The sequence below is a fragment of the Cetorhinus maximus genome, chromosome 1 (genome assembly GCF_964194155.1).
Source record: "Cetorhinus maximus chromosome 1, sCetMax3.hap1.1, whole genome shotgun sequence".
NCBI classification, from domain to species: Eukaryota; Metazoa; Chordata; class Chondrichthyes; order Lamniformes; family Cetorhinidae; genus Cetorhinus; species Cetorhinus maximus.
In genome coordinates, this window is record NC_135879.1 from 34,494,115 (window position 1) to 34,517,912 (window position 23,798).

The 23,798-nt window shown below is 43.5% G+C and overlaps 1 protein-coding gene across 2 annotated transcripts in view; it reads right to left on the reverse strand.

Moving 5' to 3' along the window:
• Positions 1 to 23,798, reverse strand: part of fat4 (FAT atypical cadherin 4) — a 397,379-nt gene that overhangs the window by 8,016 nt on the left and 365,565 nt on the right. Inside the window, exons 14-17 of one of the 2 annotated variants that reach the window (XM_078539696.1) lie at positions 15,464 to 15,643; positions 14,357 to 14,481; positions 12,558 to 12,775; positions 10,720 to 10,981 (exon numbers count right to left, since the gene is read on the reverse strand). In XM_078539696.1, coding sequence (XP_078395822.1) covers positions 10,720 to 10,981; positions 12,558 to 12,775; positions 14,357 to 14,481; positions 15,464 to 15,643 — 785 coding nt within the window. Of the gene's footprint in view, positions 1 to 10,719; positions 10,982 to 12,557; positions 12,776 to 14,356; positions 14,482 to 15,463; positions 15,644 to 18,903; positions 18,952 to 23,798 lie in introns of those variants that run through there. The other variant, XM_078539702.1, reaches the window with a different exon arrangement.

Consider the following 23,798-nt stretch of genomic DNA (forward strand, 5'->3'; position numbering starts at 1 on the left):
TTGAGGGGCCGTGACCAATGGCTCCTTAAAAACCTGGTCTGACTCCATAAAAATTGTGAAGGAGTGGGACATTCCTATTTCCGCAATGAAGCCAGCAAGGGTGGGAGTGCTGAATAGGGGCTTTTGACAGGAACCAGCCCACACCCTTTAAAGGCATTCCCAAAAATTAGACAGCCCGGGAATGGGGTCTACCAGAATCGGGACCTGCCCACCATTTTTAGAGGACTCCCGAGTCATCTCGACTTGGTGAAAATCCAGATCTTACTGACGAGCAGCAGAAAAGAGTGGTTCACGTGACGAGGTAATTCAGTTTAATTCAATTCAATCTTTATTGTCCATTTGGAAATTCATTGTGGGCAAACCAAACTGAGCTTGCTTGCAGCAAGGCAATAAGGGATCTGGAGTAGCCCAAATGAAACTTCTTCAAGTTTACCACATCAATAGTTATATTATTTTTCAGGCTTATAAAGAGTGTTTTGCAACTTGCTTTGATTTCTTTATAAGCTTTCTTAATTTTAAAAAAATGCTGCCTTAACTTTTTGAAGGTTCCTTAAATGTGTTGAAAGTATACACAAGAAACTTTTTTCTGTATTTTAAAGTTTTTGTTTCACTCTAACCTCGTGGGGTGGACCTCAAGAACCAATGAAATCATTATTGGACCTCCCCTGCTTTGAGGTGGGAGAGGAAGGAGGTTCAGGAGGATGACCAGAAGGTGGCAGGCTTCACAAACTCTGGCTCCTGCCATTACCTACACTTCCCTACCTCCAGATGCAAGAGGAGCTACTTCACTGTGACTCTTCAGCAATAAGAATGCTGCGCTTTGCTCATGAAACAATTACTGAGCTGTGCCAGCTGTCAGACAGATGTGGATACAGCTCATAAAGGAGACCTTGAGCTGATTAAGATTTGAACCCACTGCCAAATGAGTCTTGCTATTACGGTTCCCTTTTGGCAGCAAAATGAACTCAGTTGCTTGCTAATATTCAGCTATTCCCCACGACTAATGTATAGCAGCAGGAAGGAATCGAGGTAGCATTATTTCTTTCTGGTTGTGGTCCATTTCCCTTTAAGAAAAATAAAGAGTTTGATGGTACTCTGGATCCAATCAAATAGAATGCAACCTAGGTTTCAGAAAGCATTCTTAATAGGATTAGCCACAGGTGCTGGCAATGAAATAGCTATTGGATGAGTTTTCCACTGATTTCCTAAGTGTTCAGCTGGAAGTAAGGTGAGGGGTAGTGTGAAGAATATTTACTGGGCAAATATGTTTACTATAGTGCACTGTTTCCTGTTACCTTCTTGGCCCTGGAAGTTCGGTGAACTGTGACTATGGGGGGGTGGAGAGAAGATGCTGGTAGCAGCACTCATTGTTTGGATCTGGGCCCAGTTCATTCTTCATGGTACTCCTTCCCTTGAGTCCCAATAGTTGGTTCATTCTTTGCTGGAGTACAGACAGTAACGTTTCAACTGAAGAGCCTGGTTTCTCAGTGCTATAAGTGGCAATTTGGCACTAAAATGGCAACGTGCACAGACTTTGGCGGTGAGCTGTCCCAGATGTCATTTTGGTGAGAGCATTGGCATGTGTGCAGGGAGTGCCCACCTGAGGTTTGAAGGACAGACACGGGACAGCAGTGCTGCGGATTTGGAGCTCAGTGCTCCAGCTAATGCCATCACTTAAACATGCAAAGCTGAACATACTATCAGCAGCAGGAAGGACACCCCAGCACTGCTATGGAAAGAGATCACCTTTTAGGTTAGTTACTGATTGATTTCTACTGACTGTTGCTGCGATTGTGGAAGTGTTTTCTGGTTTCCAGAGTTCTTTAAAGTTGCTAAAGTCCACAGGGAGTGGTTTGGCATGTGCTGAACGACTTTACCCTGACTTTACAGAGTCTGCATAAACCACTTACTCCCAGACATGGGTGTAGACATTCTCCTTCGAATACAGCATGACTGAGAGAATGAGCAGAGTGCAAGCAGAGCTGCACAATTTACTAGAAGAGGGAGGAGGAGAATGAGGAGAAGGGCTCTTAGAAGGGGGCAATATCCACCCAGCGTACTCCTACCTGAGTGTCGGATATCTGTGCTTCGCTAAGGATGTCTTCAGTGAAATCTGCCACCTGCTGCAGTCAGAAATGCAACCTCAGAGCAGTGCAAGGATGGTTGGAAGGTGACTGTGGCCATGAAATTTTGTCTTCTGGCTGGAGCAGTTGAAATTTGCACCATCTCCCAGTTCACTGTTGCATAAGGGAGGTCACTGAGGGCAGAATCTTCGGCTTAGAGAGCTGGGTTGGGGCCCGCTCGCCAAGGTGTAAAATAACACGGGGTGACGTCGGGCATGCATCATGACGTCACCACGCGCCGTTTAGAATTTCAGTTCGGCAGGCGCGCAGCCAACTCGGAACTGTCAAAGGCCTATTAAAGCCTGTTAAAAAGCAATTAAGGCAATCAGCTGAGCTGCCCGTCAAACCTTAAGGTTGGCGGGCAGGCGGACAGCCCAGGCGGCCTTCGCATTTTTCATGGAACCACATCCACGGGCGGGATGAGGTTTCATGAATGATTTAAAATTTTCAGAAAATTTTTTATTAAAATTAATGCACATGTCCCAGCTCATGTGACAGTTTCTATTGAGGGGGCATGTCATAAAAAAACTTTCAACAGTTTATTAAACTGTTTAAACTCTTTTGCGCGCATGCGTGAAAGGGCGCACTCCCGACTTCTGGTGGTGGGATAGACTGGCCTTGCCCCCAGTGCTACAGTGACTAGCTTAAAACGGGGAGCAGAAGGAGGAAGAGGAATGGAGAATGCAACCAAGACAGTTTCTTTCAGGACTGGCTGCCTGTAATCATCTCATCTAACTGGGATGCCTGTAAACACAGTCCCAGTTCTCCATTCACCATAAGTCCCACACCTTGGGCTGAATTTTGCCGTCAGCGAGCAGGGGGCGGGACCCACTCGCTGACGTGCAAAATGACGCGGGATGATGTCGGGGGGAACCCTCGATGTCACCGCGCCCCATTTAAATTTTCAGGAAGGCGGGGTCACAGCAAAATCAGCTGTGGGCCCGCCGACCTGTCAATGGCCAATTGAGGCCATTGACAGAATCATTAAAACAATTAAAGGACCTGCCCGTCCAAACTTAAGGTTGGCGGGTCGGCCAGGAGCCCCAGCGGGGAATAGAAAAAACATGAAACCTCATCCACCGGCGGGATGAGGTTTCATGTAGGGATTTAAAACGTTGAATAAAGTTTAGTGAAATTTATTAACATGTCCCATCTCATGTGACATTGTCACATGAGGGGGACATGTTAAGGATATTTTTTTCTTCTATTTTTAATGTTTATACAACTGTCAGCGATCTCCCTGAGGCAGCACTTAGCCTCAGGGAGATGTGCGCTCTATCAAGCGCATGCGCGAAAGAGCGCCCTCTCACATTTGGGGAATCCCCCCGCCCGCACAGGAAGCGCATAATTGGCCCGCCCACTTAAAATGGCGGCGGGGCCCGCTTCTCCGGCGGGGATCGGCTCCCCGCTCGCTTGAGATTGGGTCTGGCTGGCCTGCCCGGTAGGCAGAAAATTCTGCCCCTTATCTTTCCTCTGTTACTGATCATCACAAAATCTGCTTGGCAATTGCATAAATAAAACCAACCACAAAATGAAGATTCCAAACCAAATTTATAAGTCAAACCATCCAATATTCCACACAAAAGTCAACTAATCACCCTTGTGAATTCCCTTATTGCCTGTCCTCTCTGTGCCTTTGCCTGTCCTTATACAATGTTATCCCAGTGACTGCAGCATGGCTGCTGTCTTTCAATGGGGGAGGCTTCAGGTGGCTTTACAGGAGCTTTGGTTCTACAAGTTCTAGCTTAAGATGGCTCCACCTCGGCTGCAGTCTGAGCCGGCTGGCTGACGGGCAACACAGGAGTGGTGCCGGTGGGAGCATGAATGCTGTCATCCTGAGAGAGGACAGCAAGCTCATGATCCATAGAATAACTACCAATCCCATGGGGCTGTGAGGAGTGGGGGGAGGGGGTGCGCAAGGGGCAGCACCTCAACAACCCTAATAATTTGTTGGAGGACAGATTACTGGATTGCTGTGACATCATGAAAATCCCTTTGGACAGTGGTATTTGCAGCCATAATGGCAGCAGTCTGAATTTGCCTGGTGGCAGGCTTAGTTTGCGTGACTTCAGTCTGAGCTTCCACTGCAACACTACAGACATTGGATTACTTCTGCTGCAATGGAAGCTAAGGTATTGGCAAGCAGAAGCTGCATCATGGAATTGGCTATCACACCCAAGCTGGAAAGGGCAGGTTCCAAATTCTGTGCAAAACCGCCTGACAAATTGGTGTCGACTCCTCTATGTTCCTTGGTCTTGCATCCAGGCTTTCTACCAGGCCTGTCAGTGCCCCAAACATTTCATTATGTATACCTTTAACCTTCTTCTGCATGCTGTCCATCGAAGTCCACAACTGAGTCCGCTGCAGCAGAATTTGTGTGCAATCGCGCCCTCCAGCAAGCTGGCACCAACACCACCCTTATCCCCTGCCCTGGCTCCTGGCCATTCCTACCCAATGTCCACATGCAGATACCACTAAACTATCCATGAAAGTATGCACAGTGTCAGGATCTGAGCTGGTGGCTCTGAGTGTACGAATGAGTGACTGTGTTTCTTCATCATCACTGTCTTCTTTCTCCTCCACCACTGCATGGCCAGGGTTGCAGTTCTCAGGTATCTCAAAGGTAAAAGGCACAAGAGTACTGTTGTGATGAGAGATGGGCATGAAAGCCAGAGGTGCATGCTTACACCATCTGCAGCTTGTAAATTAGAAGACATTATGGGATGATGGGAAGTGGGATGTGAGAAGGAGGATCAACTATGAATAAACCTTTATCTTCAATGGTTTTGCGCTCGCCTCTTGCCACAGCTTCAAAGCTAACTGTTCCAATCAAATTGACCACCCTCTCTTCCATTTGGAGACTTGCAACTGTGCCTGATGCCCCTGGTTAGCTCCTGCTGCCTCTGGTTATTCGCCAACTTGTCCTTCAAGAAGTGTGTCAGTGAGTGTGGTGCAATGCGTTTGTGTGGTGTGGCTGTTATGGCTAAATAGCTGGCCTTGTGTGCAAGCTGTGAAGTGTGGGTGTGATGCTTGCTGCAGTGCTAAATGTGTGAGGGTAAGGTGAAGGAATGAATGTTAGGTGTGAGTTGTGATTGATTGTAATTGTTGATTGAGTGATGGGTTGTGGTACATTGAGCAGCATCTGAGGTAAGTGGTGCAAGTGATGGAATATGGCACTTGAAGATACAGTCACTGACCTTGGCCATTTATGAGAGGTCATTGAACCTTTTGTGACACTGTATCCAGGTCCTCAGAGCTGGACACTTGGCATTGATGGCCGTGGCTATCTCTCCAACTGCCTTTGCAGAGTTTGTCTGGAGGTCCTCCTGGCCTCCTGTGGATAGATCACATCTCTCCTCTTCTCCACCACCTCCACTATGGCATCTAGTGCAGCATCAGAGGACCTAGGAATATACTTTCACCCCCTGGTGCCATGAATGATTCTTCTTCCTGCTCTGGCTCTATTCCATAAAGGGTTCCAGCATCTGCTCCAACCAGAATGCAGCTCCCTTAAAAGAGTGCAGGTTGACTTTAAGTTGTGCTAGCCTCTCATGAACCTAGGCCCACCGTTGACACGTGCAGCCATTCAATGGTGCATTTAGCACTGACTGCATGCACTAATCATGCAAACCAGCAGACAACAGGAAGCTGGCAGGCTGCCTGCATCTGAAGCAATAAGGCCAGGGAGGGGTTAGGGGGTGGGCGGGGGTGTTATAAAGCACATTCTAATACAGCACCCGTTTTTGAGGGATGTCTATTTTAGACACGTTTAAACTTGTGAAGAAACTCCCCGCCTCAGACATTGCTTTGAACAACGCTATAGAAATAAATGGCCTCCCTTCAACTGCAGCATAGTATTTTGTTCTGCCCCCTCGTCCACACTGCCTATTGAGGGTGCAAATAGTATCTCGAGCTCCTCAAAGAAAACTGGCCTGGCTCTTGGGAGCAAAATACCAGCAAGTTGAACAACAGTTGTAGAGTGCTAAATCCACTGATGAAGAAAATTAAGCCTACAGTCTCCAGCTTCTACCAGTCAGGCATAGGAACGGTTTCAATTGTTGGCAAGCATTACATAATGCAAGAATACAGAGGAATACATCAGATCCTAAATGGCTGAACCATCAAGGAAGCTTTGTTCGAAAGGAGTTCAGGTTGTATATTGTTTAAAAATATTAACAGATATGCCAGAATTGAACATGATGTGACTTAAATGACTAGCAGGTGTCAATAGGAAACAGATGATATAAGCCCCTTTTTGATCCCCCTTTTCCAAATTTTATTTTGTAATTTTTACATATATTTTTTCCCACCTATTTCTATTATTATTTTAAAAATTTATTTCCATTCATTGTTTTATTCCCACCTTTTAGCCTATTTTGATCTTTTCTCCCACACTGTCCCCTTCCCCCCACCCCACCCCCACTAGGGCCATCTGTCACTTGCTCATCTTGCTTTCTACTCTTAATGTCACCATTAGCACCTCCTTTAGCCAGTATCACCACCATCAACACTCCTTAGACCTTTTGTTTATGAAATCTTTCACAATCTCTCCTCTGCCTCCACCTATCGCTGGCCTTCTATCCAGTTTCACTTGTCCTACCCCCTTAAACAGTATATATTTCACCACATTTTTACTTCTCTTTAGTTCTCAAGAAGAGTCAGACGGACTTGAAACCTTAACTCTGTCTTTTTCTCCACAGATGCTGTCAGATCTGCTGAGTTTTTCCAGCAATTTTTGTTTTTGTTACATAAGCCCTGCCATTGTATTATATAAAGGTTATAATTAACTGGTATAATTTATGGACTTTTTCTGGTTTTCAGTTCCCTGTTTTGTACCGCCTCAACAAAGTGAGGGGTTTAAGATGGGCACCATGTGAGTCAACTTCCATATAGCATCCATCAGGTAAGTCTGGTGTTGTGCTTTCAATATATAGTCCTCTTAGGCTTCTGTGCAATTACTTTTGTGAAGATATTTAAACTATGAATTTTCACCTGAGCATAACAGACTGATAGTATGGTATTTACTGCTTTTTGAAGTAGACAGGAGATTGTTTTAGATATTCCATGTGATCTCTAATGCATTATACCCTGTAGTGTCCTAGGCCCAACCACCTTCAGCTGCTTCATCAATGACCTTTCTTCCATCACAAGGTCAGAAGTGGGGATGTTCACTGATGATTGCACAATGTTCAGCACCATTTGTGACTCCTCAGATACTGAAGCAGTCCATGCGCAAATGCAGCAAGACCTGAACAATATCCAGGTTTGGGCTGACAAGTGGCAAGTAACATTCATGCCACACAAATGCCGGGCAATGACCATCTCCAACAAGAGAGAATCTAAATATCGCCCCTTGACATTCAATGGCATTACCATCACTGAATCCACTACTATCAACATCCTGGGGGTTATCATTGACAAAAAACTGAACTGGACTAGCCATATAAATAGTGTGGCTACAAGAGCAGGTAAGAGGCTAGGATTCCTGTGGTGAGTAACTCACCTCTGGACTCCCCAAAGCCTGTCCACCATCTACAAGGCACAAGTCATCCACTTGCCTGGATAAGTGCAGCTCCAACAACACTCAAGAAGCTTGACACTATCCGGACAAAGCAGCCCGCTTGATTGGCATTCCTTCCACAAACATTCACTCCCTCCACCACCGATGAACAGTGGCAGCAGTGTGTACCATCTACAAGATGCACTGCAGGAACTCACCAAGACTCCTGAGCGAGCACATTCCAAACCCATCCATCTAGAAGGACGAGGGCAGCAGACACATGGGAACACCATCACCTGGAAGATCCCCTCCAAGCCACTCACCTTCACTGTCGTTAGGTCAAAATCCTGGAACTCCCTTCCTGACAGCACTGTGGGTGTACTTACACCACATGGACGGCAGGGATTCAAGAAGGAAGCTCACCACCACCTTCTCAAGGGCAATTAGAGATGGGCAATAAATGCTGGCCGAGTCTGGCAATGCTGCCCACATCCCGTGAATGAATTTTTAAATATTGGTAATTGTCCATTTCATTGCACATAATCCCCAGTCAAGAAGTGCAGCTTTCACTTTGTAGAAAATAACTTCTATTTATAAAATGAGCTGGATTTTACGCTTCCCCACCACGCCCATGGGTTTGAAGGCACAGCGGGAAGGCAGGTGGATATGTAAAATCTAGCTAGTTGCTTTTCTGCCACCTACCCACCCGCTCCCGGCCTGCCTGAAATTTTACAGGATAAGGTGAAAGCATTGGGCGGCCTGTCCGCCCTTGGGCTTATTGAGGCCCTTAAGTAGCCAATTAATGGCCACATCCCTTCACCAGTACTTTACTCATGGCAGGGGGAGGCCCACAGCATGCGGGAAGCCTGGCAGCTTTAAATGGGCGGGCTTGTATCAGGCAAGGAGGGACCTCCTTTGCGGGTCCCCTAGGCCCACTGGAGGCATCCCACACAATCATCTCCCACTTTAACCCTCTGCCCAGCCTCTTGAACCTGGTTCCCCCATCCCCTTCACCCTGCTTGCTGAGACCTCTGACCCTGGATTTTCCTGGGCTCCTCAGCATGGTTGGACTGCCTGTAGCTCCAGCAGTGGCTACTGCTTCCAGCTGGCATTGCTGAGACTACAAAGCTACTGGCCATCTGATTGGCCAGCATCACTGTAAGCCAGGTCTTCTTCCTGAGAAAGGGGCAAAGGTCTCACCTTAAAGCAACTGTCGCTGGGTCAAAATCCTGGACCTCCTTTCCTAACTGCACTGTGGATGTACCTACACTACATGGACTGCAGTGGTTCAAGAAGGTTCAAAAAGACATTTTAGTTGGGGTATGGGGACAGCGGCACCCAATAAAATCCAGCCCAATGTCTTTCATGCAGCCAATTAAGTACTTCCAAAATGTAATCATTATTGTTTAACAAACAAAAGACAATTTGCACATGGTGAAGTCCCACAAATAACCCGCTAATCTGTTTTTTCAAGTCCTTATTGATGAATAAATATTGACCAGGGCACTAGAAACATGGGCCTCGACTTTCATTGGTGTTTGAACTCCCATTAGAGTTGTGCTGGTGTGGGACTACAGCCAACTCTGTCCTTGGTGGATCTTCTGGGGTCAGGCTATTCTCAATATTACTAAAAGGCTTACAGTATTTCTGGATTAGGCAAGCCAAATAGCTATGGCACCTGCTAGAGAGTGGTGTTGTTGGCTTATCATTGAATTTGATTTTGATCTCCAGCATTACCAAGTGAATTGGATAACAACTGACTGCGCTAAGCAAGGCAATCCCTTTTACTGTGGATACCCACCTCCCTAGCAAATCTGAATGCCAGGAGTGCAATCCCAAACATGATACCCAGTGCTAAGGCATTAGTCATGGAAGTATGCATTTCTCATATGACTTGCATATGCCTGTCCATCATATCGACTGGCCATTACTTCTGGAAAAAAATCATAGTGGCAGATGCTGGGCAGTCAGTAGAATTGTGCCCTGCTATTATTCCTGCTATGTCAGTGTCAGTGTCAAGTACTCATAGGTCTAGTACTACACAACTAACTGCTATTCCAACGCCCTCCTTGTCATTCTCCCTGCTGTCACCTTTCTGCTCACCCAGAACTATACTTCCTTTGTCCTATCCTGCGCCAATTCCTGCTCAGTCTCTCAGTGCTCCAACTCCTCAAATTAAAAATTCTCATTCTCGTGTTTAAATTCTTTTATGGTCTGACCCCTCCCAGTGCCTCCAGCCCTGGTCTCCATTTCTTTAACTTTGGTCTTTTGTACACCCCATCCTCCAGCCCACCATTTGTGATGATATCTTCGGCTAGCTTGGTACAGCCCTATGGTATTCCTTTCCCAAAACTGTTCACACCTCTGTGATGAAATGGTCTCTGCCTCAACCATCTTCTGTGGCAAAGCAGGCTCTGTTCCAAAAAAATCTGTTAAAGACACTTATTTTAAACTCTTTCTTCCATTTTAGTGACAATTTTAAATTGATGAACTTTGTCACTGATTAGGCAATCAGAAGAAGATGTCCATCCCTATTCATTCTATCAAAGCTCTTCATGATTTTAAGTGCCTCTTTCTCACCTCCTCTTGGCTTTCTCTGCTCAAGTAAAAATAGCTCCAATATCTCACATCTATTTTGATAATGAAGGATTAAGAAATTGTGTTTATATGGTGCCTTCATGACCACAAGACACCCCAAAACACTTCACAACCAAATAAGTATTTTTGAAGTGCAGTCACTCTTGTGACTGCAGGCAAATGTGGCATCCTAAATTACATACAGCAAGATTCCAAAAACAGCAATGAAATAATCGTGACTGAGAAACAGGCATTTGACTTAACCTGTTCATTCTACAACTCAGGGGCAAACTATTCTCCCTTGGCCCAGCTTTTAATCTCTTGAGGGAAAATTCTGCTTAAAGAGTCCCCAATCCTCTTAAGTACCCATAACACCACATCTATCCACCCAAGTGACTTCACGATTCATTCTCAGTCCCTGAATAATTGGTAAATGAAAAATGAGTTTGTAATAATGTTTCATGCTAAACCAGGAAACTCTTGTGAACAGACTAATAACTCAGGTATATAACTACCCACCTGGATCAGTGCTTTGGTAATTCTGCCCTGGAGGTACGCCCCCAAGGGAAACAGTGAGGACATCCAACCCTCCAAAATCCTGAGTGTTATGAAGGATTTTTCTAGTATATATCCTGTCAACTGAAAGGGTGGTAATGGATCCATTTTTCTCAATCACGATAGTATGCCATTGGCCATCCGATACAGAAATCTCCGGAAAATTCCTTTCTACTTTTCCGCCAACTCCAGCATCAGAGATGTAATGTATTTTCCCGTTTTTCACCTATAGGAAAAGAATAAAAAACTCCTGTTAGCTCATTATACTTAAAACAAATGATGGCAGAGGCAGACTCAAAGCAAAAGTTGCTGAATTCAAATGATTATTTTGGTGCTCATTAGGATATCAAGTTCACTTGCTAATTCTACACTGAGATCCTTGCTCACATTGCAAATCCTTTTAAATCATTCTCCCATAATACAATAAATATCTGCAGTATTAGAACCATATGTATTGTACAACTGCAATATGAAATACAGTTAAATTCTTCAAAAGCTAATAAATGCTTTGACCATTTGGATTTATGCCATTTTCAATCTTTTTAAAAAAACTGAATGCCTATTAAGTCAAACTGCTATGTCAAATATGCAGAAGTCTTCATGTGATTTGCAACATGCAGTTTTTAAGTAGTGTTGGGTCAGATCACTCTATAGAAAAACAAATACGTCAAATTTCATCATTTACTTTTGCCTGACACAAAGTGATGGTATGCAACCTCCCTGAATGTTCTAATATCAGGTTTCCTTTGTACACCAGCCTGTCTTCATTAATAACCATCTCACCAAGTAGATGGCTGTATCATTTACATATATCTGAAGGGCCATTTAACTCCTTGGGTTACTCCAAGTGTACGTGCAGTACTTTGTGTACAATATGAACTTTGACGCTGAAAAATGAAACTGTCTTATTTAGAAAGATTTATGGACAAAAACAGATGTAACATTTTTGTTCTTTTTGTGCAAGGAATAACATTTTTAATTGTAAAAATTTGTATCTTATTTTACTTTGTTTCACATGAGCTTTCATTACAGATAACCCCATGAAATCTAACCGGTTTCAGTAATAGTAACTGGAGATTTGTACTATATCCATCATACTAGGGGGTGAGTGCTCCAATAATAAAAGAATGAGGTATGTGAGACATTCTAAAACTGCAAAAACCAAGAAGATATTCTGAAAATTACTACTGAACATAAGTACACCCGGAAAAGACTTTTATAGAGAAACAATGTTGAAAATGCATAGTCCTTCATTAGGTTTCCACCAAAGCTGAATCTATCTTTTCTCTTTTCAGTTGCTGACAGATATGCATATTTCTAGCACTTGCTGTTTTTATTCAGATCTCCAGCATTTACCTGTCTTTACTGAATCCCTCCTGAATGAAGAATGGGATGTATTGTAAATGAGCTTGCTTACTTGATATTCCAACTGCTAAACATTGTCCTTTAAAAGCACCAGGCAGAATGTTTGCAGGGTTATTTGGTTTTTTTTTTCTGTTTATGGCTTTTAGCTATGATATTGATGTTAGAAACAAAATGCAATGTTCTCCTATTCCTGATCATTTTGCATGAAATCATGGCTTATGGAGCTGAAGACTGGGGAGTCCATCATCTACCCTACAAATGGTTGGCAAGAGTTAAGATGAAGGATGTTTTTGGCACAATGCCTAGCACTAGTTAAAACCTCCCAGCAGTGTGACCAATACTTTATGAAGAAAGGACATGGGTGATGGGAACAATGATTAAAACCACAGCAGTGCATGCAGTCTAATCAAATCATCTAAAACTAGCTTTAATCTTACCTTCACAGTAGTATAATTGCTGTTTTCCTGGACATGAATTAAAATGCCATTTTTGCTTCTTGTTCTGAACTTTATGTCCAGGCTGCTTGCACTCACAGGAACTGGAGGCTGCCCTTTCAAACTCTGCTTCACTAAATAGTCTCGCTTCTGATTCTGATTAATCGTATAGTCCAGACGTCCCCTGCCATCCAGTGACAATGCAGTGTCCACGTTGACCACTAGAAGAATCATATTTTTGATCAGAATGAACATCAACTTTGAAACATTTGGAAAGAGCTTACAAAGTTCATATTGCAATAGGTTAGTTGTCGATGATGTGGAATTGGTAATTATATTTAAATATACCAAATTATGCAATGCAACAGTCAATATTGATTTTGTTTTCACTAGAGCAGAGAAAGTTAAAGGGTTGTCGAACAGAAATATACCAGGCTCTGAGAGGGTTTGAAATGACAAATGATGAAGGATCATTTCTATTGGTAGGTGAATTAGCAAGAAGAGGTCATAGGAATAAATTTCTAAAAGTGTAAAGGGGATATTTAGAAGAGATTAGTTCATTCAAAGATTTACTGAAATAAGAAACATATTACTGTGAATGGCTATTGATTCTGAGTCAAGCATTGACATTTAAGTGGGAATTAAATTCTTGAAAACAAAAAATAAAAAAGTATGCAGAAAGAGAAGGGAAACAGGGTTAGTTAGCTATGGTGTTGAATTGGTACTAGCACAGTTATGTTGGGCTGAACAGCCTCTTTCTGTGCTGAAATTTATACTCATCTACTTTATTGCCAGTCAATTTACTATATGATAAACATACAGCCCACATTAGAAAGAAAGCTGAAGGGAGAGTCAGTATTGTTTATTAGTTAGTTTCTGAGGAGAACTAGTGAACCCCTGGGCTGGTTGCCTGTCTTCACGTTCAGCCGAATATACTGCATACTTTAACAAGACTTAATAATTTGCAGCATAGAAAATAATTAAAAACAAATACTTAATAAGTGATGAATATGAGATTGTAACCTAATGTTACCCTTCATAACTTTACATGATCATAGTTCTCACAATGGCTCCCACATTATGTCCATTCTGCATTTCTTTGTTGAACCGGAATCAAAGCTCACATTTTGAGTAATCTAGAGCCCCTGAACAAAAATATACAATGGTGATGAAAAATTTCAGCTTATCATTTTCATCCTATAAAGCTAGTAGAAACAGTGGGGGCCTCACAGTGGTCACTCACACAGCTCCAAACATTTTGCATTACTGGGTCAATTCGTACCAATTGTTCGGTTCAGCTGTAGTAAGGCATGTGATAATAAACTTGTCAGTTCACAGTGAAACACTGAGTGGGAAGGTCCCCAGCCTCCTGGGATATTGAGACCAGCCTGGTTGACTGCCAGTGTTTGATGCTGTAGAACTGAGGCTTCATCTATGCCCAATATGTTTTCCCTTCAGGTTGATAACATATTAGGAGTTTAACTGTCTGTCTGTGAAAACATACAGCTTTGCAATAATGAGCAGCTTCTTCATTTCTGATTCAGGCCAGCAACCCAGGTCGCTGTGCAGGACCTTGACATCAAGTTTTATTAAATAGTCAGAGTTAATTATATCCTTTACAGAATTAAAAATCACAACAGCTATCTCATGAAAAGCCTCTAGTGGTTGAAATGCCATCTACTCTCATTAAGGACTCCATCTTTTCCCCTCTCTCCCTGAACACTGCCTTTCCTGTTTTAGAAGATACAATAATGGAACATTACACATTATGGATACATAATTTTTTTAACTTTAAGCCTTACATTTTTCACAATATTTTCCTGTAAATCCATGCTTGCAATTACATTGCTGCCATGACCAGTAATCCACACATGAGCTGTCATGTTGGCAGGGGTTATTGAGACAAACTCCTTCCATTCGGACGCATCTGAAATAAAATAAAATTTCATGTCATAAATCGATCTAATAGGCAACACAGTTTAAAATCAATGTTACAATGACTACAAATTCCAATCGCCCGATGTATACTGAGGGCATGGTTTCAAAACAGGCACAATGAGATTATTGTTACCATGCCAATGCCATCGATTACTGGAATTTTCCTAACACATATCAAAATAGGGCTTTCACTTCTGCATCAGTAGAAAACTCTGTGGAGTCTGTTGCCGAGGGAAGCAGCAGCATAAAGGCTGGCAATGAGAGAAGCAGATTAGCTTGTTTCACTGAATTCCTTGGTTTATCTCTAATAGCTGACTCCTATTAATAGCTGGGAGGTCATATTAGCACCAATGTCCATAATAAAATACTACATCATTTTTAACTAAATGGATTTTTGTCCCTGGCATAACTGGATTTCAAACAACAATTTTTCCTACTTTATGTACTATGATAATCTTGCCAATCAAAAATACATTGCTTAAAACCGACAGTAAAACTCAATTATGTATTACCGATTGCACATTTATTTTAAAAGGCTGGGGGGAGGGCGGGGGAAGATAGGGTAGAAAAGGGGAGAAATGTTACAAACAGAAAAATGCTACAAAGGCAAAAGTTTAAACGTTCAATATTTCAATTGCATCAATTAAAACAGGGCCACCAGAACATAGCACCAGCTGTAATGTTAATATGTGTAAAAGCGACTTTAACAAAAAAAGTCAATTTTAAATTCTAGTTACTTTTTTCAAATTCATTAATCTCCACTAAAAAAGCCTATAAATTGCTGTTCGAGGTGTTAATGGGAAAAAACATAACACAATGGTATAGCATTCCTCTCTGCTATTTTAACAGAAGCACAAACCTATTAATGCTGCTGTTAAAACAGTGGTAACAGAACATCATTAGAACATAGTAGATACTGTACGGTGTACTTGATTTGAAAGAACATATAAAAACAATGCTCAATGCCAGACCTGTCCAGAATTCCATGGTTTGCCAGAGCTTGACTGGGTTCCAGTGGACGACCATTAACAGCAAATTCCATCACACATCCTACAAAATCATGGGTGACCACCTGGCCTTTCCTTTGAAGAATCGGTTCTATTGATCTGATTCCTCCCACTGTTAATCTGTTGGGTTGCACTTCTAAAGTCCTGCAACACCAAAACCAAGAGTCAAGTTACACTTGCAGAAACTAAAAACATCAGTTCATCTGGAGCGTATGAAACTCTAATATAGACGTGGCTTATCTAAATGGATGCACCAACGTACAGCTCTAAAATCTCTATCACTTCAGCTCTTATGTTACAATCGTTTTAGGTCTTCAGGGGTACAAAATCCTTCTCTTTTCTCAGTACCCACCAGCAACCCACAACCCACACCAGCTATGGCAAAGGATTTGCTCCCAAGGCTTCCATCTTGGCACAGCCATACAGATGCCAACCATTCACACTTGACAAAGACAGTCGACAATTTGGCATATGTAGAGAGTGGCAATAATCGGGCCCAAACCTCGTTATATGCTATCAAGGGAAGTTTAAGGTAAATTTGTTTAATATTCCTTGAGATTTGATTTAATTGGTTGCCTATTGAAATAAATGTAATGTCTAAAACAGTTTACATAAGAAAATGTGGGGCAGAATCTTGTGGCTGGCGTGCGGGTGGCGGAGCCTGCACGCCAGCGCATAAAATGTCGCGCAAGCGTACCGACGTCAGCGCGCGGCATCGCGATATTTCGGTCGGCAGGCGCGCTACGCAGTTGGACGCGCGCCCGCCATTAATTCAAGGCCTTGTTAAGGCCCTTAACTTGCCAATCGTCGACGATTTTGAGGGCCCCGTGCGAACTTCAGCTCGGCGCATGGGCCCAACGTGTAGGCGGGTAGGTGATTTTTTTTTTTACCAACCTCATCCAGCGGCGGGATGAGGTTTGATAGCGGTTTTAAAAACGTTTAATAAAGTTTTTGTTTATTTCATTAACATGTCCCAACTCGTGTGACATTTTCACATGAGGGGGACATGTTAATGAATTTTTTATTGTTCTATTTTTTATATTTGCCAGCCTTTCAGCGATCTCCCTGAGGCAGCACTTTGCCTCAGGGAGATGTCCGCCCTTTCGCACGCATGCTCGAAAGAGCGCACTCTGACAGTTGGGGAATCCGCCCCCCCCGCTCCCGCACAGGAAGCACATAGCGCTTCCCGTCGGGCGGCCCGCTGGGTGGGTCTTAATTGGCCCGCCCACTTAAAATGGTGGCGGGGCCCGTTTCGGTGGCGGGGGTCAGCTGCCCACCCACCGCCGAGCCGGTGGGGCCCGCACGCCCACCAAGAGCAAAATTCTGCCTGTGGAGGTTTTTCTTGTCTGCTACTTTTCATTTGGCTGCAGTAGCTCGTAGTAACACTGGGAGATGGACAAATTCTAACATCACTTTGAGGTTCTAACATTTCACATATTCACATTCGCACAGTGGAAAATCAATGATAATAGATAAGAAGCTCCAGATAAGGTGCAGAACAGATTTATTAGGATAATATTAGAACTGAGAGGCTATTCCTATTGTGAAAGATTAAACAGGCTGGGACTATTTTCTTTGGAAAAGACAAGACCTTTAGAGTTCTTTACGATGATGAAAGGATTGAATAGGGAAACATAAATGCAGAGACAATGGTTCCACTTGCAAGGTACACCAAAATAGTCACGAATAAATCCAATAAGGAGTTCAAGAGAAACGATTTATTTACAGAGTGGTTAGAAATACTGGCATAAACACTGGCATTGATCTGTTGGGCCACATGGCCTGTTTCTGCGCTGTAAATAATATGTAGTGTAAGATTTTTACGATGTTATACACAGTGTCATTTAGCAAATAATATTGAAATATAAACGCTTGGTATACAAACTCCGAGGCCCAGAGTGTGGCTGGATGACTATATGGTGCAGCATATCATGAGTGACTGACAAGTGGTTCCTTTGTAAATAATCACAAGCTGGTGTAGTTGTTTTTTTATTTAGGACCTTAACATTGTGCTTGTAGAGATGTAAGCTGCCTTGAGCAATATAATTTTATTCATAGGAGCCTAATATTTTGTCAGAGGAACAGGCATTGGCCATTTAGCCCCTCAGACCTGTTTTGCCATTAAAAGAGATCTTGACTGGTCTGTTATCTAACTTTGTATACCCACCTTTGTCCCATATCCCTTAATACCTGTGGCTAACAAAAATCAACCTCAGTTTTAAAACGAACTATTGATCTAGCATCAATTGCTGTTTGTGAAAAAGCATTCAAAACTTCTCTCAGCCTTTGCATGAAGAAGTGTTTTCTAATTTCACTCCCGAGGGGTCTGGCTCTAACTTTTACACTGTTGTCCCTTGTCCTGGAATCCCCCAATACTGGAAAAAAGTTTCTCCCAATCTATCCTATTTGCACTTTTTAATTTCTTTACAAATTTGATCAAATAATCCTTTAAACCTTTTACATTGCAGAGAATACAGCCCCACTTTGTTTAATCTTCCCTCATAATTTAGCCCTTGGACACGAAGGGCAGAATTTAATGCCCTCCCCCTTCGTGGATTTAGTGGCAGAGGGGCATTTAATCAGGTGAGAGGGTGACAGCTGGGGACCCTCTCCACCTTCTTGCCTCTCCCCTGATTAATTCTGTGGCAGAGGCCTTTCTGCCCCGCTGCCAATTGATGTCCACAAATGGGTAATTAATGTCCACGCAAGGGCCTCATCCCTCCGCTGCTGGTATTTACCCAGCAGTGGGTGAAGGGCTCACCATGTAGGAAGCATGACAAGTGAACCCCATCAGGGTTGCTTGAGGGCTCCTGGGAGGGGTAGTGGTCCCTCATTCAAAAGCACTCAATGTCTGATCGAGGGACCACCATCAGGAAGGGAGGGGGCCCGCTTAGTGCCCATGACCCCCTTCCCACCATCACTCACCTGTGGCCTGGGACCCAGCAATGATCCAGGGCCTCAGATTGGCTGGCAGTTCTTAGTGGGCTGAACTTACGCTCCTGGGGTCCTTGACCCCAGGGAAGGCCTGCCACTGTCTAGTTAAATGCCACTTAGTTCGGTGGGCCTTCCCTAAGAAAGGCGACACCCGGCTCTCTAGTCAGCAGGCGAGACAGCTGTCACCTCCATTAAATACTATCCTAGGTATCAGGTTGACTATGTGCTATTTCTTTTAAATTGCATGCTGCATATTACTATGAAGTGGAGCTTTTACCAATGCTTTTGGTGAACCTTCCTTCAGGGATTCATGTACCGTGTAGGTGCCCTACGCTGCTTTGTCTAATAAACAGTGGCTGGAACTCTCAACTTAGGTGAGTGTGTTGTACACCCCAGCCAATTTTCCTCTCTACTGACTTCAACTGAAAAGCAAAACAAGCAGTGTGTATAACATCTGGCGGGTCTACATACCGCTAGATCTGCAGCCCCAGAAAGTTGAAAGTTCTGCCCAGTATATTCTGTATAGAAAAAGAGCGTTTTAATTTCATGCCTAATGTAGCGTATACAATGGTAATGGTACCAATCTCACAGGACTAGATAAGGCTCAATTTGTTGGAAGACAGCTATAGAACAATAAATTGGGCATTATTAGTAAAAGAGTAACCCTAGCCTGCAATAGCAATCACCAAAATCTATGCCCCAAATGTGCTGAGACATTTTTAAGGTTAATCATGGCATGTTCCGTGTGCAATGAAGCTGTCCTGGTGTGGAATGGGCCCCACCACCAGCTGCTGTAAGCGAGGGCTGAATGATACCTGGAGCAGCAGCAAGGAACCAGCAGGAACACTGCTGCATCCGGCATCTCTCCAGACGCCTTCATGCTGTTCAGCCTTTTCTTTGCAGGTGCCTTCATTTGTGACTGCTATTCCAGCCATTGCTGTTAACATCCACCCCAGCAGAACAGGAGGAAGTGTGACCGTTTGGGTTCCAGCCGTGAATCTGTACACTGCAGCTTGATCTCCCGCTTGTCCCTGGTGACTGTTGCCACTGGAACACAAACCCCAATGAGTTCACATGGCTCCCATAGGCAGTGTGCTCCACCAGCTTAGAAATAGCAATGAGGTTCACCCTTTAGAATGTGATCAATCATGGGTGTGGGTGCAGTAGTTTATTAAATGCAATCCCAGGGTGGCACCACTTTCAGTTTGAGAACCTTTGCTCTAGAATAAACACATAACCAAAGAAATTTCACAGGCGATCTTCTCAATCTCTCTCCATTACTTTGGTGGCAAATTGGTGAAGCCAATGAAGAAATTATTTAAATGGCAGAAAGCAACCATTTAGGTTTCTCTGGGGGCAGGAAGATTCTGCCGATTTCCTGATGAATTTACAATGTGAGATTAGCAGAACCCTTGGGGATTTCCTGGTCAGTGCGCATTGAATTTTTGGCAGCAATTCAATCTGAGAATCCTGCTGGCCTTCATTTTCATGGGCCATGTGATTAGGATGTTCAATTAAATTACTACATTGAACCTCACTGTTAACCATTACCTTTCATAAAATTTTTAAAAATCTGCTTTTTTCCCTAAATTTTTTTGAATGGCGGAAATGCAGCTGCCTTAAATGTTCATTAACCAAATTTTAAGGGCAGAATTTTTACCTCGGCGGGCGGGCACGTGCTCGACCCGCTCGAGCGTAAAATGACGTGCGTTGATGTCGGGCGAGTGTTCCGGTGTCAACACGCTGTTGCGCGATATTTTGGTCAGCAGCGCGCCCGCCGACAATTAAAAGGCCTATTAAGGCCATTGAAAAGATAATTAACTTAAGATTTTTTGCTGCCCGTACAACCTTACGGTTGGTGGGCAGGCGAAAAGGCCAAGCGGCCTTTGCACTTATTAGGAAACCTCATCCACGGGCGGGATGTGGTTTCCAACAGCAAATAAAAATAAAATAAAACATTTTACATTTCACTTATAACATGTCCCAGCTCATGCGACAGAGTCACACGAGGGGACATGTTTTATAACATTTTTTAAAATCTTTTTTTTTTGTTGAAAACTGTTCAGCTCCCTGAGGCATCTCTGCGCCTCAGGGAGATTTTCAAGCGCGCACTTGCATGCATGCGCGAAGTTCACGCTCACCCTCCTCCCCCCGCCCGCACAGTCCGTGCTGAGCACTGTCGCTCGTGTTTCACGCTGGGCGGGCCTTAATTGGTGGTCCGGCCCCAATCGCGAGCGGCGGTCGCCTTCCTGACCCCTCTGCCGAGCCTGCTGACAAGGGCAAAATTCTGCCTCTAGGTTTCATTTCCAAATTGGTATTTGTATGTGATATTCTACCTTGGACTGAAAAAAAAATGCATAAATAGGTTCCTATCATTTGATTAGAATTGTGAATATTCAGTGAAATAACAGCCAAAGGCAAAATTCAAATCTCATTTGCCAGCAGTTCTAACTCTGTCTAGATGACAATAGCTGCTGCACTTCAAAGTAATAAAAAAAAGTGCTTTTTGTCCTTGAGAAAGAAATGCATTAGGCTTAATCTTGCTGGAAAAATAATGCTAATAATCTCTGGGAATGTACTATTCAATCCCTTTCCTGCAAGTAGAAATGCTTATCAAATATAACGTTCAAAATGTTTATCTTTCTTTTCTGTTCCTTTCTTTCCCTCCCTCTTTATTTTTCTCTTTGTACTTGATTTAACTCTAATTCACCCACTCTACTTCACCCTCTTTCTCTGTTCTTCCTCCATTTCTTTATGCTCAAATCTCATTGATTAAGGAGATAATCTGTTGGTCCCCTGGTCACTAAGGCCCCAGATGCCCTGTTGCCCTCACCTCGCCAATGTCAGCTTGCAGTTCCAGCAAACTACAGTGCAAAAATACTGAATTGAAGGGTGCAGGAAAAAAATCTAATTATCGGCACATGCTGCAAACTGGGCTGTTCCAGAAAGATTTGACCTATTACGTCTGAACATTGGGAAAATAGATTGTTCCTCCCTCAAAAAAATGATTAACGAACGAACTTGTATTTATAAAGTCTCTTTCACAACCCCAGGACCTAAAGAGCTTTACAGCCAATAAAATACTTTAGTTACTGTTGTAAAGTTGGAAACAACGCAGCCAATTTTCACACAGCAAGGATCCAGAAACAGCAATTTGATAATGACCAGATAATCTGTTGGTTGAGGCATAAATATTGGCCAGGACACAGGGGGAACACTCCTTCTCTTCTTCGCAGTAGTGCCATTGAACTTTTAGATCCACCCAAGAAGGAAGACAGGGCCTCCTCTTAAAGCCTTATCTAAAAGACAGCACTGCCAACAATGTTGCACTCTCTCAGCACTGCACTGAAGTAACTGCCTAGATTTTTCTGCTCAAGTCTCTGTAGCTGGACTTGACCTCATGATTTGCTGATGTAGAGGCAAGGGCCCTTTATGAGTGAACTGCATAGAAAGTTACAAATATTAAAGGTTTACAAAGAGGCAAAGATATGTTAAACTACAATTAGCGATTTGTTTTGCAATTCTCTTTCAATGGCTTTCAGAAATCATATTGTACCTTTAAAAGCGATATACCATACAGCTGACCTACAGGTGTGCAAAGAGCAAAATTGCTCCAGAGTCATGCTCAATTAACTCTCCAGGCAGCTTACCAATAGTAGTGTGAGCTGTATCCTAGAAAATTACACAGTGGAATGCACTTAACATATGATTCATTGAAACAAAGCTTCATTTATTAACTATTTCTTAGCAAAGTAGGAAAAATTCAACTGCCAACGGTTCTGATAAGCATCTCCAGACCGAAAGTTAACTTTTTTTTCGATGTTTGTAGATTTCTCACACATCGTTGGTGTTTACTGCTTTTATTTCACTATTCAGCCAACAGCTCAACACTAGCTCATGAAGTTGCCAAATATGTCACACTGTCTAACTGTTGTGTGTCAGCTGTAAAGGGAGTGTGGGTTCTCCAGTCACCCAAGAAGGTGAACAAAGTAAACTCACAGCGCTATAAGCTAATATCAATTATTGTAAAGCGATGGGCTGCCTGGGCTTACTCATGAAGAAGGTCACTTAGTTAAGGTACCAGAGAGCTGCTGGCACTCATGGAACCTCATACCAACATGGATCAGTATCTTCAGACAGTAATTGGAAAAAAAAGCAAATGTAAATAATTACTTTTAAAAAATTCATTCACAGGATGTGGGCTTCACTGGCTGGGCCAGCATTTATTGCCCATCCCTAGTTGCCCTTGAGAAGGTGGTGGTGAGCTGCCTTCTTGAACCGCTGCAGACCATGTGGTGTAGGTACACCCACAGTGCTGTTAGGAAGGGAGTTTCAGGATTTTGACCCAGCAACAGTGAAGAAATGGCAAAATGTTTCCAAGTCAGGATGGTGAGTGACTTGGAGGCGAACTTCCAGCTGGTGGTGTTCCCATCTATCTGCTGTCCTTGTCCTTCTAGACACTAAAGGTCGTGGGTTTGGAAGGTGCTGCCAAAGGAGCCTTGGTGAATTCCTGAAGTACGTTTTGTAGATGGTACACACTGTTGCTACTGTGCGTCGGTGGTGGAGGGAGTGAATGTTTGTGGATGTGCTAACAATCAAGCGGGCTGTTTTGTCCTGGATGGTGTCAAGCTTTTTGAGTGTTGTGGGAGCTGCACTCATCCAGGCAAGTGGGGAGTATCCTATCACATTCCTGACTTGTGGCTTGTAGATGGTGGACAGGCTTTGGGGAGTCAGGAGATGAGTTACTAGTCGCACAATTCCTAGCCTCTGACCTGCTCTTGTAGTCACAGTATTTATACGGTTAGTCCAGTTCAGTTTCTGGTCAATGGTAACCCCCCAAGATGTTGAAAGTGGGGGAACATTAACGGGCAATGGTTGGATTCTCTCTTGTTGGAGATGGTCATTGCCTGACACTTGTGTGGCACAAATATGACTTGCTACTGGTCAGCCCAAGCCTGGATATTGTCCAGGTCTTGCTCCATTTGGACATGGGCTGCTTCAGTATCTAAGGAGTCGTGAATGGTGCTGAACATTGTGCAATCATCTTCGAACATCCCCATTTCTGGCCTTATAATGGAAGGAAGGTCATTGATGAAGCAGCTGAAGATGGTTGAACCGAGGACACTATCCTGAGGAACCCCTCAGTGAAGTCCTGGAGCTGAGATGTTTGACCTCCAACAATCACAACCATCTTCCTTTGTACTAGGTATGACTCCAACCAGTGGAGAGTTTTCCCCCTGATTCCCATTGACTCCAGTTTTGCTAGGGCTCCTTGATGCTGCACTCGGTCAAATGCGGCCTTGATATCAAGGGCAGTCGTTCTCACCTCACCTCTCTTTCGTCCATGTTTGAACCCAAGGCTGTA